The 15,117-nt window shown below is 35.8% G+C and overlaps 2 protein-coding genes across 14 annotated transcripts in view; one reads left to right on the forward strand and one right to left on the reverse strand.

Moving 5' to 3' along the window:
* The window catches only part of CCNT2 (cyclin T2), a 27,823-nt gene extending 25,411 nt beyond the window's left edge, over positions 1-2,412 (forward strand). For all 10 annotated transcript variants that reach the window (XM_004942989.5, XM_422134.8, XM_025152354.3 and 7 more), the window contains one exon: positions 1-2,412. This exon is cut by the window's left edge. The gene's annotated coding sequence lies outside the window, so the exon portion shown is untranslated.
* The window catches only part of MAP3K19 (mitogen-activated protein kinase kinase kinase 19), a 37,399-nt gene that overhangs the window by 19,743 nt on the left and 2,539 nt on the right, over positions 1-15,117 (reverse strand). For 2 of the 4 annotated variants that reach the window (XM_025152332.3, XM_046944129.1), the window contains exons 2-9: positions 14,580-14,650; positions 13,944-14,028; positions 12,919-13,160; positions 12,234-12,277; positions 7,611-10,073; positions 6,280-6,429; positions 5,369-6,066; positions 4,210-4,297 (exon numbers count right to left, since the gene is read on the reverse strand). In XM_025152332.3, coding sequence (XP_025008100.2) covers positions 4,231-4,297; positions 5,369-6,066; positions 6,280-6,429; positions 7,611-10,073; positions 12,234-12,277; positions 12,919-13,160; positions 13,944-14,028; positions 14,580-14,650 — 3,820 coding nt within the window. In that variant the 3' untranslated portion in view covers positions 4,210-4,230. Of the gene's footprint in view, positions 4,298-5,368; positions 6,067-6,279; positions 6,430-7,610; positions 10,074-12,233; positions 12,278-12,918; positions 13,161-13,943; positions 14,029-14,579; positions 14,651-15,117 lie in introns of all 4 variants that reach the window. The other 2 variants (XM_040704276.2, XM_040704277.2) reach the window with 1 other exon arrangement.

Consider the following 15,117-nt stretch of genomic DNA (forward strand, 5'->3'; position numbering starts at 1 on the left):
GCAAAAATAGTATTTTCCATTAAATCAATCAAATAGTGAATTACTTTAAGTTTGAAGTATAATGTATTTCCTTTGTTTCGTTCAGTGTATGGTGCTCAGGTTTAGGAACACATGGTAAATAGTATTTGCACACAACAAAGGCAAATTCTAGACGTTTTATGGCATCTGAAGAGATGCATTTATCTTTTCCCACACTCTGCCTGTGTGTAATTTAATTGTAAAGGGATTGGCCGTGATTGATACTGCTTTGGTTTTTTGTTACTTTCATGGCACAGGGGAGGGAAGTGGGAGGGGAAGAGGGGAGTGACAGGAACCTTCTCTTTGTAAGACCATGGATGGAGAGGTTCCTAGTCTTCTTTGTGTGAAGGGGATTGAGGAAACAATGAGTTTGCTTTCTTTAATTGTAGTTGTAAATACACAAACTGATAATGAGATCTAAAAATAGATGTCTTAAAAGATTTTCAAGTTACTATAAAATGAGCTAGCTAATTAATCCATCCTTTCTCTGAAATATTTAACTCCTTACACTTCGGGGGACAGGAGGAGAGAGCCAGAAGTTCTCCCTCCATGTTGCTGCAGGGAATGACATTCCTGGAGAAGGAATATCCTGCAGAGCTGGACAGAATGAACTTAAATCAATAATCTTCACTTGTTAAAGTTGGAAGTACTTGGTTTTGATTCCTCTATGTTCCCCCACTCAAGTTGAACCAATTTTCTTGCCATAGTTGAGAGGCTGTTTTGGCAATACCTGTAAACCTCACTTTCTGAAGCTGCCTCGTGGCATGGGTCCCTTTAGGAAATAGGGGAGAAAAGATTAGTCTGCTCTGGGGGTTGGAATCATTTCCTCAGGAGAGATTTTGATCTTTTTAGCTTGTATGCAAGAACTGGACTTGAGATAGGGTTGTAGCAAATAGCACCAGTTCCTGCCGAACTTTGTGAGAAAGGCGTGCAAGATGATTATAGTTTTGAGCCTGAATCTTAAAGATTGTGGGTTTTCTGAGCTTGATGTCTGTGTTCTTGAGAAAAAGATCAGTGCATGTATTTTGAGAGGAATATTTTGATGTCATTGGTGTCTGTAGTTTTGAGACCAGTGCAGAATAGTTGGGTTGGCAAGTCTTAAGAAAGCTAACATTTTCCTGAGTGACAGCTCAGAGCTTTAAATGTTATTGCATAGAATAAATATTAGGTATCCTCTAAAATGGTAAAGGGACGTGCTTTCACATGCTTGAATTTTAACTCCAAATGTTGAGGAATCTTGGTGTTACAGAGTAGTTGTACCTGCTCCCTGGTAGCCTGCATGCTTTTTATAATGCATTCTTCACCTCTCTCTTGCTTCTGGCCCACAGTTTTAGGAATAAATACTGTGCTGTACATTAAAAAAAAAAAAAAAGCTTGCCCTCCTTAAATACAATAAATCATAAGGCAAGTGTGTCCCTTTTCAGAGTTACTCATCGCCAAAAAATAAAGGATTTAAGGTTTTTCAACTGTTTTCCTTATTAACGGGTTATCTGAATGATCTGGATTCTGATGTGAAAAATCTCTAATCTCCATAAGTAAGAAATATGCAGTTGTCAGACTTGTCTGTAGAATGTTCTACTATGCCAGACCCAGCTGAGCTACCCAACATGCCCTAAAACAATATGACTGTTTCACTGTGCTGAGCACAGGGCTGGTATGCAATCACATAACCCTGGTTCTCAAGCATGCTTAAAGAATCTTTGTTGCAAGTACTGGCATTAGACAACAATCTCCTTCTCTAAATCTGGTTAAACAAAAGCAAAAATTCACTTTCATATTTTGGTAAAGTTCTCAGGTTTGGGTTTTACAAGCTTTAGTGCTAACTAAAAAGATGGAAATTAACTTTAGTTTAATTAGCTGAACTAACCGTTACACTCAGACTCTTAAGTAACAATTACTAGCATGAATAGTAGGGAACTCAGACTTTAACAGAGGATGTTAGTTTTGAATATAAGATGTGTATAAGGAGGAGGTTCATAGCTCTGAACATTTTTAATTAATTGCATGTCATAAAGCATTCCCACTCTTTCCCTGTTCATTTCAATATCACTTCATGCTAAGTAAAAACTCATGTTTATTTGCAGCCTTTTTGGAGACATTACCTTAATCTTAGAAGAATTAATATACATTATGGAATTATGTACATCCTACCCGAGTTCATGTGCCAGGGCTTCTACCTTTATTCAGCAAGGTAATTTAATGTGAAGATGCTCAAGTTACCATGGATTTTGACATGAGGACCAGCTGGTATTCCTCAAAGTGGGACTGATAACTGTTTAAACTTTGAAGATTTCTGTAATGCTAAGATTTCTCTTTATACTGGCATGATGTTCTGTTATTGTTATGTGACATCATACCTACAGAAACTATTAATAAAGAATTTTGCTAGAAGTACTGATTTCTCTTCATTTTTATGAAATTTAGACCAAATAGCTTTCTGAAGTCAGGCTACTGAAATAATAGAAGGTTTAAAAGCTATTTAAGTAACTGAAGAGTTTAACGCTCTGCAGAAAGTTGATCTTCTACAAACCAACTTTTTGTTGCTTTATTTCTTTCCATTTTGTGAAACACCCATTTTTTATATTGCTGCTGGTGAAGAAGTCGGGGCCTTTAACTTTAGAGGGCTCAGCCCCTAGAAGTTCGAGGGCTTTCTTCCTAGAACCTAGCCACTCACAGCATCATGAAGTTCACCATGTTTTCTGTCTTACTCTCCCAAAATCTTAACTGTACTGAGAAAGAAGCCCCACCAGAAAGAGGACAGTCTAAATGCTAATAGCTGCATCATCTTCTATTAATGTATCATAATATTTTTCAAATTTATTCTCATTGCATTCGGTTAGTAGTAGGTAGTAGCTAGTTAGTGTAACTACCTGTAAAGTGGTGCATACTAAGACTGTTCTATGTCCTCTATGTGGTGCTCACTCAAGTGTTTCTCAAAACAGTTCAAGACTCAGAATAAAATTTATTCTCTTGTTTCAGGTAAAGGACATTGAAAATTAGTAGTAGTTTCTCTAGTGATTCAAATGGCACCTTACGGCCTTTGCAAACGAGAGAAAGGTAATGCTCCTATGCTTCTGCTGCTCTGTATCAGCCAACAGAAGTTTGAGAAATATAGCGTGTCAGTTGGATTGATGAAGGCAGCTGAGAGAATCCTGTCAATGTGTATCAGTTCCTGATGAGAGGCAGTCAAGAAGATAGAGCCAGAGTCCACTGTGTTATCCAGTGGTGGGACAAGAAAAAGTGGGCACAACTTGAAATACAAGACAGTCTGCTCAAAGATTTTATTTTCAGTATGAGGAGATTTGAACACTGGAATGTGTTGCCTAGAGGAGCTGTAGAGTCTCCATCTTCGGTGATACTCAAAAGCCAAAGGACAACTAACTGAGCAACCTGCGTCTGTCAGCCCTGCCCTAAGCAGTGCAGTTGGAATACACCATCTCCAGCTGTCCCTTCCAACCTCAGCCCAAAACTGTCCATAAAGTGCCATGCATTGATAAAGAAAAGATGGTCTGAAAACTCAGTTGCATAATTCTAGAGAGACTAGGAAATTACCTTGATGTTAGCTTAATAAAGGTACATCTGTGTGCAGCTGGGTATCTCTTGTCATTATCACCACAGTATCTTGTGGTTGATAAACCTCTACAGAAAAGGATAAGAAGGATTGGTATGTGTGTACAACCTATTTTTTTCAATTCACCAGCTACAATTAAAAGGCCCATCTAGCTGAACAACAACTTCAGTATGTTTTATGCCAACATAATTGCATGGGTTGGAGTTTCAACAGCATCTTCACAGACACATTTAAAGACTCAGATCTATGAGTTTGAGAGGAGCTGCCACAAAGCTTTTTGCATCCGTAAAGCTTTCTGCTGATACCATTCATGTTCCATAGGCTTTTACAGAAAATCGGCACTCCCAACTTACCTTACCTGCCATGTGCTGGTGATAGTGATTTTTTTTCCCTCTAGAATCTCCTCAGAAACAACAAAATGTGTGGCCTTGTGTTTATAGTGAATGAATGCCCATTCTAATGAGTACAGATGTGACAAAATATGTTAAGCACTGTCTAAAAATAGACTTATTGTCTACACAACCCATTTGTAGAGCGTTCTGCTGTTACTTCTAACTTCAGTTTGTTCTGATCTTCTTCACAAGCAGAAAAAAATTTTATAATAGAAAATGTATACTCACTTGACAAGGGTTCTGAACAATTCACTGTCTTCCTTTCACAAAGGGATGGTCCAACAGCTGCAGAGCAGAAGGACGTTCATGTTGATCTCTGCATTGAGGATTTGAAAAATCAGTACATGAAATGGATGTGCATGCACGGTATGTAATTATTTCTAAGAGCTAAATGCATACTAAGCCATTTATTTTTCTCTTATTTCTCCAGTGATTAGTCCTTTTCAGGCTGTTTTTTAAATTTTTTTATTTTTATTTTAATAAGGCTGACAGAGAGGATGGCAGAACTTATGGAAGATATAGTTGACATTTATGACTTATAAAAGTGGAATAATTAATTACAAAAATCATTCTTCCACTAAAATCTTTCCAAAACATAGAATAATTCTGTAAATTTGGCTGTTTCAAGTGCACAAAAAATGGATTTAAGGAATGTGACAATTATTTGCCTGAACTTGTGTCTGTCAGTCTATTCTGTCATCTCCAATCAACATAATTGATGTTAACGAGGCCATTTGGAATTACAGTATTTTTAGAACTAAGGAGTTTGCACCTTTTTAACCATCAGTTTGGACTGATTATTATTATTAAATTATATTTAATAATATTATTAAATATTATTATTTCAAAAGCAAACAGGAAAAAGGATAAAGGATGCTGATTTCCTAAATAATAAACTAATGGAAAAGAAAGAATGAAGGAGTCACTTACATTTGCTGCATGATAAGATGATATAGTAAAATTTTGCCACTATAGACACACATGAGTTTTTTGTTACTGCTGGTGGTTGTTGTTGACTTTTAGTTTTTATTTTGATTGTTTGTTTTATAAGGTCAGTACTGTATTAAAAACTCTACCTGTGTATTTCCTTCTACTTTAATTCCAACTACCTTCTAAATACTATTCTCTCTGAGACAAAGTATATAAGATGTTGCTATTTACTGACAACAGTTTTTCTGGTTACTGTTATATGGTTCACATAGAAGAATGCCATAACAATTCTAATCCAGAGATTAGAATTCAAGCTTCCTGCCTCTGAGGCCACTGCCATGCCCACTAAATAACATGCTTCTCCCTAATGACAAAATCTGATCTTCAGATATACGTAAAAGGATGCTATTAATTTGCTATTCATTTCATAAAGACTTTCAGTTAAAAAACTACATACCTGGTTAAGCATGCATGCACGAAGTCCACTGCAGTTCCAGAGAATCGATCAGGTAGAGAAGGCATCAGTCCTCTGTGAGCCCCAATATAGAACATGGCTGCTATCCTGTCCATGGAAGCCAGTGGTGGTTTTCCTGTTGCCATCTCAAATACTGTGCAGCCAATACTCCAGATGTCTGATTTCCTCCCATATCCAGATTCATTGATAACTTCTGGCGCCATCCAATATGGAGTCCCATGCACAGACTTGAGCATCTCGCTGTGTGTGCCGCTGAGGCTGACCCAAGCTAAACGCCGGGCACAGCCAAAGTCAATTAGCTTTACTATTCCATTTGGCATGAGCATAACATTGTTGCCCTTGATATCTCTATGTACTACACAATTGTCATGTAAATATGCAACCCCTTCTAGAATTTGTTTTGTGTATTTACAAAGGACAATTTCGGGCAATGGACCAAAACGATTAAGAATACTGGAAATTGAACCACCAGGAACAAACTCCATGAAAATACTTAAAATGTTGTCTTCCAGACAAGTTCCTAAATAAGTTACAATATTGACATGCTTCAATGTCTTCAGAAGATCAACTTCCTCATGCAGCTTCTGGTACTCCTTTTCTGTAGTCAGTTGATCTGACGTATCCAAAACAACTTGCTTTACAGCTATTAATTGTCCCTGGTTTGTCAGACCGCAGTATACCTACAATGAAGCTAGCATTTATTAAAATGAAACACAAAATTAAAGCGTATGATTGCTTATTTTAAATACTTTTTTTTTTGTCATATGTCATGTCTCACTGTATAATGCAAAATATTTAAGTTATTTATTGAATAAGAAAGTAGTCATTTATAAGGCAAGATATAGCTCGGAGATGACCAGCACATCCCTTAGCATATTGAGACTTCAACTTACTGTGCCATAGGCTCCCTTTCCAAGGACTTCACCTCTTGTCCACATGATAGTATCCTTGTTATTTAAATTGCTTCCTGGTACTTGAGTAGATTCCTCGAAGTTCAGCAGTCCACTTTCTTCACTTGACGCCAGAAAGGCTTTTCTGTGACTCTGCTTGGAACACGATGGGTAGTGTGGGGAAAAAGAAAGGAGGAAAAAGAAGGCCTCATATTATCGTTACTTTTTTACAGACAGTAACTTTCACCTGGCATGAATCTTTTCTACAGATTTATATATATATAATCCTTGCCTGGCACATCACTACAATGGCTATGCTACCTAGGATTACATAAATATTTTCAAGTATTTATCACAATAGTAAACAATCTGAAGATTATAGCATGCCATCTTTTTTTTGCCATTGAAAGCAAGCCAGGCAGAAGGAACTCTTAAAAGAACAGAATATGTATTGACTTACTATTTTATTTTATTTTTTGGTCATACAGCTAAAGTTATAGGGTAATATGACAATCAATTTGCCCTAGGTAACACATATAATCCAAGCCTCATGAAAACAATTTGGAGGGGAATTCACAAGAAAAGACTGCTTCAAAACAAAACAAAACAAAACAAAATGAAAAATTCAACAGTGATAATTACTGCACCCAGCCACAGATCCCTAGATGTATTAATGGAGGTATAATTGGCATTTGTATTTGCAGAAGCATAAGAAAGTGTATCAAAACATAGTGAATTAATTTTCCTTGTAAATTTTTAATTTAAATGGAAAACCTAAGAGGGTAAAGGAGAAGCAGTACTGGCAGGTAAGGTCATTAGTAGGCAAGGTTTCTTCACAGAGTGAGGGCCAGAATCCAACTAAGTCTTCTGAGCTTGCAGTTTAATTAAACATTACTTAAATGTTAAAAACAGCCATTTAATAAGCCAATAAGCCAGTACTTGTAGTTAAACCAACTACTTTTTTTTTTCATTATAATTTCTCAATTTTACTTGATTCAGCATCTAAATCTTTCTGTCTATGTCAGTCATGCCTAAGTACCATCAAGCCCGTGTCAGACAGGCAGCATCTAATATCAGTATCAAGGGAATCATCTATCATCTATCTATCCCATCATCTATCTCTATCTATCCCATCATCATCTATCCCGTCTATCATGGGAAGGCCCAGTGGGCAGCTGGCCCAAGGAAAAGAGACTTGATCATTAATGAGCACATATTACCAATACTTTAGTTAAGCACTGATTATTGAGTTAACATAAAGACTCATCTTTCATCCAACACTCCGTTGAAGCATCACTTAAAGGAGCAAGCAAGTTACAAAAATTTAATCTTACCTTCTCTAGATCATTATCTACTATTTCTCCATCTCTGTTCATTATGTTTCCTTCTTCTTTAGTACAGGTATTCTGCATTTTAGAACCTGCATGTTTTGTTCTTGAAGAGTTGATGTCTTTATCTCCAAGCATTAGAAATTCTGCAGCCAGACAACAAAGCAACTCATCAGTTACATCCTTATTACCTGCCCAAGACAAAATGTTTTGACTTGTCTGGAAACTGGGGCTTGTAACATTTGTTGTCTGAATCATTGAAGGCTGAGTGAGTTCATTTGCCAAAATACTGTTCTGAGGTGTGTATGACCAACTGTGACTTAATTTGTTTCTAAGAAATTGACACTCCTGACTATCTGAAAAGGGCAATGCTTCTCTTTGATTTATAGTCTTGAAGGAGGCCTGGTCTGATTCCAGGCTTTTGCAGCCATTCATATCCACAATGTACTGGGGTACACAAATGTTCTGGTCTGCTGTTATGTTACTTGGAGCAGCACATTCTGTGTAGTCTTTATCATTGAGCTGAAGAAGATCCAGGCTACAGGAAGCAGCTATCTGATGGTTGGATAGATCCTGACTGCCTAGAGACTGCTCCAAAGAGGCTTCTTTAATAGTTGATAACTTTGAATTTGAAAGAATTTTGTTTGGCTTTGTTGATCGTGAAAGTTCTTCTAAAACTATAAGCTGATGATCTGTGTCTCCATGAAACAATGTCATGCTACTTGGAGTTTGTATTTGACAATCTGGACCAGAAGATATTACATTATCTTGCTTTGTGTTGCTACCACTCAATTCAATACTTTTGTTGTTTGCACGTAAGCCTTTCTGCTTTTGTTTAGTGACAGATACGGTCTTCTTTGGCTTACAATGTGTCCTCTTTTGAGTATTTCTTATTTGGCTGCTGTCTCTTCTTTTATTGCAGGTAGACCTGCAGGTGCTAGCAGTGCATCGCCCAGGTGGAGCAGAACAAGCATTTCTGTAAGAACTGTTCTCAAGTTGATCAAGCTCACGCACATGGGAATAGACAGGAGTTCCAAACATCTCATAAACATCCGGGCCTTTGTCATTTGAATTTATTTTCTTGAACATATCACTGTATTTCAGCTGTACAAAATCTGAAGCAGATTGTGCATATTGTAGAGAAAGTGGAGTAACAGGTTTCTTTGAGATAACAAGATTTTTGCAACTGCAGGAACAACTTTGCTTTTTAAGTTTCTGAGAACTCTGAAGAAAATGATATTTGTTGGCTTGAGGTATTTTTTTTTGACACTTCAGGAAAGTCTCAGATTCCATGCACGGCAGTTGCAAAGATGGAAAAATCTTGCTTTTGGCATTCATCTTCTGTGTATTACGTTTTACGGAAATCTCATCAGAAACAACTAAGCCTTCAAGCGTCCTTGTCTTGCTACTCATTTTTGATTTTGATGAACATTTGTTTCTATTCATCTTTATCTCACTTTTGTCATTGTCTTTGCGAGCAAGAATGTTGAAGCTCTGGGTGATATGAGGAGGCAGGCTACGAATGGTGCTCCTTTTTCTGGAAGGATGTTTAGCAGCGTGTGGTTTCCTAGGTAGTTCTTGTTCAGAGAAAGTAACATGGGCAACAGGAACAAGCTCACTTTGACCTTTTGCAGTCACTTCTGACATTGCTTTGTTTTCCATTTCAAATTTGAGAAGACAAACATTATTTTCTATTTGTTTTCCAGAGCAATCATCTCGCATTTCTTCTCCAGGAATTACTGCAGCTACAGAATTATCTTCTAAGACATGGCAGGACTCAATCACTTCATTTTTACATGAAGAATCTAAATTACGATCACCAAGCATGAAGAGGACACACTCAGCATCTTCACATGGTCTACAGTGCAGCACCGTGTCTGTAATGTTCTCTTCTATACCAGTTCTGTAGGAATTCTCCTCTCTTTCTTCCTTCTTGCCAGCTCTTAAAATATCTGTGCTTTTTGATACAGGACACAGAGCTGTAAATATTCCACAGTTTTTCACAGCATTGCTTGAGCTCAGGTAAAAAAGACTAGCATCACAAAAACTGTCTTGGGTCATAATATCTACATTCTCACAAGCCACTGAAAACTGAGACTTTTGGTTGTTCTTTTCAGTATTGGCAGCTACCCCAGCTTCTGTCCATTTCAAATTGTTCTCAATTTCTTCTTTCTTATTGTTAGGGAACTTACAATATTTATTCTTGCTGAAGCAGTACAGGCCTTCTGTTGGAGTGAGTTTCTCAGAAGTAGTAGCCACAATCACACCTGAGGACTTTTCAGCTTGTCTTTTTACTATATTGCCTAACTGATACTGATAAAATTTAGTAGCCGATTTTATAGGCTGAGAAATAGACTTCATAATATTCCAAATATTTCTGATCTTGGTGTGCTTATTGACGAAAATATTGTCTAGAAGAGCAAGATGAATTGTTCTTATAGGCCGAAATGTCACTGGTGGCAAATGGAACTGTAATTTCCATTAAAAAAAAGAAATTAATAATGTACTATACAGCAGACAAAGGTAAAATCTAATCACTAAGAACTAAACGGGTGAAGGACCAAAACATCAGAACAGGATATATTGATGTATTTATTTGACATTTTCCTATATTTAACCTAATATGAAGTATAATATCAAAACACTGAGAAAATACATTATTTTTCTCAGATTTACAATTATTCCTCATTTTGTTGTGGTATAGAAAGTGGGATTCTTTGCTATACGACACAAGTCACTATCCATAATTTAAAAATAATAAGCCTTGGCCACACATACAAATAATATCATCAGTTCTTAACTATGTGTTATGCTATACAGCATGCTTGATACATGAATTCAAAGGCTGGTCAGTAGTTTATCATGACAAAATTTCCTTCTTGCTGTGCACTCTCAGTGAATGAAAGCATAACTCTCATGTTGACACTTAAACCCTTCGTATGCAAGCCTCCAAAATGTACTAGAGGAGAAATTATATTCCCAATGGAACCAGATCTCATAGAAGCAATTTTTAAAAAGCAGAAGCTGTAATATTATAACAGAATGCTATTTCATCCATGGAAAAAAAAAAAAAACAATTTTTATAAATTATTTATTAGTTTTAAAAGTCATTACTGTAATTCTAAACATGTAGCTCTTCATGTAGACTTGAAAAGCTCATAAACCATGTCAGATGGAATACAGATTCAGCTCAATAGCATTTTGTTAGAAAATACCACAGTCTGTGCTACATTTTTTCAGTGAAGTCACACAGTTGACTACCAAAAAGCCATTTTTTAATATAGCAGCTAATGCAGTAGCCTGTTGTGTTTAGGATTTATTTTATTTTCCCTCCCTTCTTTCTTCTTTTCCCCTCCCATAACTTGAAAGTTGCTGCACATCTTTGAAAGAGAAAAAATTTGAGAATTTAAATACTTTATTGTGATTATTCATATGAACAGTGTGAATAATTTTCTGAAAATATTTCTATTTTTTGCTATGTAGGAAATGGGGACAAAATAAGCTCTAATAAGCCTATATTTTTATGCAAATGAATGCAAGAGAAATAATTACGCAGTCATATGCTCTGAGTACCCATCTGCATGTCTATATTCAACATCAGCTAGCAATCTGCAAGACATTTTTGTTGCATTCCAAGGACGAGCAGAGGTTTCAATGTGCCAGGGAAAGCAATGAGCACTGTTTTGAAATTCACAGTTCAGAAAGCTTTGTCTAGTCTGCATGGTTTTAGTTTGAATGCTCAGTAAATCCCAAATGATAAGCTCTAGAAATCATCAGAGCCTAAGATGTGAAAAAAGCTGTATCAAACTACATTGACATCAACTAATTTATTTTTCTTAAACATTCCTCTGTGTTGGTAATGTTTGTTTGTTTTTTCCATAGCTCTTTTTATGAACTTCTGCCAGAACTTCCTGTGAATGCCTTTGTATTCTGCAGTAGGTACACTAAAGTACACAGCAGATTTAATAAGTCTCTAGTAGAAAGGACAATTAATTAGTATCTCTAAAGACCAAATCATCTTTTTTTTCTAAATACATGGAGTTGATCTTCTGTAGCTTTTAAAGCTCAGTTGGTGTGATGCACTGACTCATGTTAAATGACAAGCTTGATTGCAAGTATATACAAGCTATAAATTTTTTTTAGTCAACAATCCTGCATCTTACACTTACACAATCCTTACACTTCTCACAAAATTTCATGTTAAATATTTTTTTAATCAACCACATAATGTCAGGTCTGATCGTCAGTTTGGCTTCAATTTTATATTACCCATCAACACAATAAAATTGTTTTGCTTTGTTTCTAAATTCATCAAAACTAAGCAGCTAGGGTGTCTAACACACAGAATTTGCAGACCTAAAATTAACTTATGTATTTCCATTTTAAGAGGTTCTATTTTTTTAAACTTCCAACACCTTGCTCTCAGTAATCCCTGATATCACGCTAATATTATTTCAAACAGTTGCTGATATATATCATAACATCTATAAAAATACTTGACGTTCAACTGAAAAGCTGAAGAACAGGCTGAGAAAACTACCGAGACTTCTTTTGTATCGTTACTTTTAAAGTTTTCAAAGTATATAAAACTTTTAATTGTGTTTAGTTTTACACATAATACCATCTTACCTCAGACCTCTTGTTCCTGTTTTCTAGTATTGTTATATCAAACCCTTAAAAATCAAAACACATTAATGTTAGTGAGAAGTTAAACAAACTACAATTTTCATTACACAAATATTTCAAACTGTAGGGCTCTGAGAAGCAGACATTTGTCTGACGTGTGGTTGCAGGACTATGCTATAAATCTGCTATAACCAAAAGTGGAAGTTACAATTGCACTTTCTATAAAACACAGTAAAAAACAGTAATATAAAAATATTTTATTCTAATAATTTAAACAAATATTTCATCTAGATTTCAGATGTTTGCTGACTTCAACAAGTAGCTAATTAATGCGATTAAGAATTAGTTAATTCCAGTAGGAGGAAAAAAAGTGAAAGAGATGGCATCCTGTTTCTGCCTAGAATTCCACTGTATATTATGTGGGGTCAGTTTTATTATACAGAGTAATGGGAATTGTAACATCTTTTTTTATGATGCTTTTCTTTATCTCCTTCATTCCCTAAATACACACACACACATAATTGAAGAAGACAGGCAACATGGCTGAAGCCCACTTAATATGAAGAATTTAAACAAACAAAAAGACAATTAAGAGTTTGAAGAAAAAGGACTTCCAAGGCTTTAGCATCTAACTTGATAGTGATGTTTAACTGTATTGAACAGTTCTGACTTTTAAATTTGAACTTACTTTGTTGCATATGTGCTTTTATTATCCGGACGGCACCTAAATCCTGACAAGATTTTGGAGTGTTGGATTCTGGGCATGAGGCCTGTAGCAGAAAGCTGAAGTCAAAGCCATGCCTTATGATCCCTTTCTTCAGCAAGAAAGGTAGAGAGGTGTGCTGTCCCATCTGTAACGTTAACTGCTTTTTACTTTGACAACATGCCACTTGTTTATCCTGCCACAGTCTGGTTGTCTGTGTTTTTTGGCTACAAGGCAAAAACAAAAACCAAAATACAACATGAAAATAAGTGGAAGGCACCTACTCAGTTCAAATAAGCATTCAATTTCAGAATAATAGGAACAAGAAGCTTGTAAGATGCAAGAATGCCAAACTGTTTTCTCTTTCTTGATCCATCTAGGAAGCTCTGGCTCTCCCCAGCAGCATCCAACTGCTATGACAGAGAATGATCACAAATAACAACGAATAACAAACAACACAGACAAAGACACAGTATGAATAGGAAAACATATTGCCATCTTCCCCTTATTGACAAAAACTGATTGCTTCCAGCATGCGTTTTTTATGAATCATCAGGAAAGTATGTCAAAAGAATTATGAAGACCAGGTGGTGTGCCTTTGTCATTTATAAACTATGCTATGGCCTGCCTGCAAGAATAGAGGCTGTATGGACAAGACTCAGATTTCTGCCATCTGGTTTCTGAAGAATGGAAAATCCAAAGAGGTCGAAAATACAGTCTATCTTAAAGCTGCTTGCAAGACAATTGTCTGTTTTTAATTAGGTCAAACGCTGATGTAACACCATACACCATAAGTTATTTCTCATATTGTACCAAACCACTAGTTCACGTAGTGCAATATCCTGCCTCTGCAAGGATCAGTGATTGACACTGGGAAGAAAGAAACACTATACAACTCATAGCTGTATCTAACATCTGGCACAAAGTAGATCTTTTCATGCTCAGACTAATTCTTGCTTTGTCTTCACTTCTGGATACCTAACCACAAATTAAATATTAATTCTACTTACCTATTTATTCCTAGAGCTTTGTATGAATCACAGATTTCTTCCACTATCTTATCTGCGTTTGGAAGAGCAACAACAGCTCCATGACCTGCATCAGTACATCAGTATATTAGTACTGTATTGCATAAAACACTAGTACATTGCACATCATTCACTCACCAGTCATACAAAGCAAGTACATTTAATATTGGCCATTAAAATATTATTGAGATGTATCAGGGGAAAAAGAAGAGCACATTTGGTTTGAGTAAAATACTTACATATACTTTGTGTTGTAAATTTTAGACATTTGAATGCTTAAACCTAAAATAACTTTATTTATTTTGGTAAGTGTAATAATTCAATCCACTTTTAAAAGCAAAGAACATCTTTAAAAAGTCTAGTTACATCTCCTACTTCAGTGGAACAGAAATAGAAGGAAAAAATGTAGACAAATTGTTTAGAAAAAGTACTAAAACCAAAACAAATCTCAGGGCTTTTCAAAGGCAGAAATAACTCTAAGTTTGATTTGTATTTATTTACTTATTTTTGGTGGATGTTTAATTTTAACAAATGACAAGATCTCAAGTTAACGTTGTCCTTTTTCTTCTCCAGATACATATATTCCATTTCACAGATTTCATTTCATTGGTTAGATACCTTCTGTGCTTCTCCCCTTAATTTTCTGCTTTTCAGACATACTGTCCTTCGATGTTTTAAGGTCCTGAAACCTGAGAACACATTTCATTAATTGATTTCCAACCCATGGACACAAACTAGCAGATCATATTTCATTATTTTGGGATCCTATACAAGACAACAGCAGTATTTTAAAAGTACTGGAAGTTATGAAAGATTTGTAATTTAACTTAACATCCAATGCCCCATCCTGCAAATATACAAACCAAAGCAGTCCAAACACTATTTTATTGCTAAAAATTCAGCATATGCTATGAAGAAATGAAAACTCTCAGTACTGTTTTACTGATATCAACCATATACAGCAGATCAGAAAGTCAACAGGTCACATTTAGAAGATAATTATATTTCGAACATATCTTTAACAAGCCAGATCTGAACAGTTTATCTTTATTTGATCAAAACTCTTCCTTAGCAAAAGATATCAATAACAAAAAAATTTCTGAGCACAGAACAACTTGTACACTGCAATCTCAAAGTCTCAGTGATGACTGTTTTT

The sequence above is a fragment of the Gallus gallus genome, chromosome 7, assembly GCF_016699485.2.
Source record: "Gallus gallus isolate bGalGal1 chromosome 7, bGalGal1.mat.broiler.GRCg7b, whole genome shotgun sequence".
Lineage (NCBI taxonomy): Eukaryota > Metazoa > Chordata > Aves > Galliformes > Phasianidae > Gallus > Gallus gallus.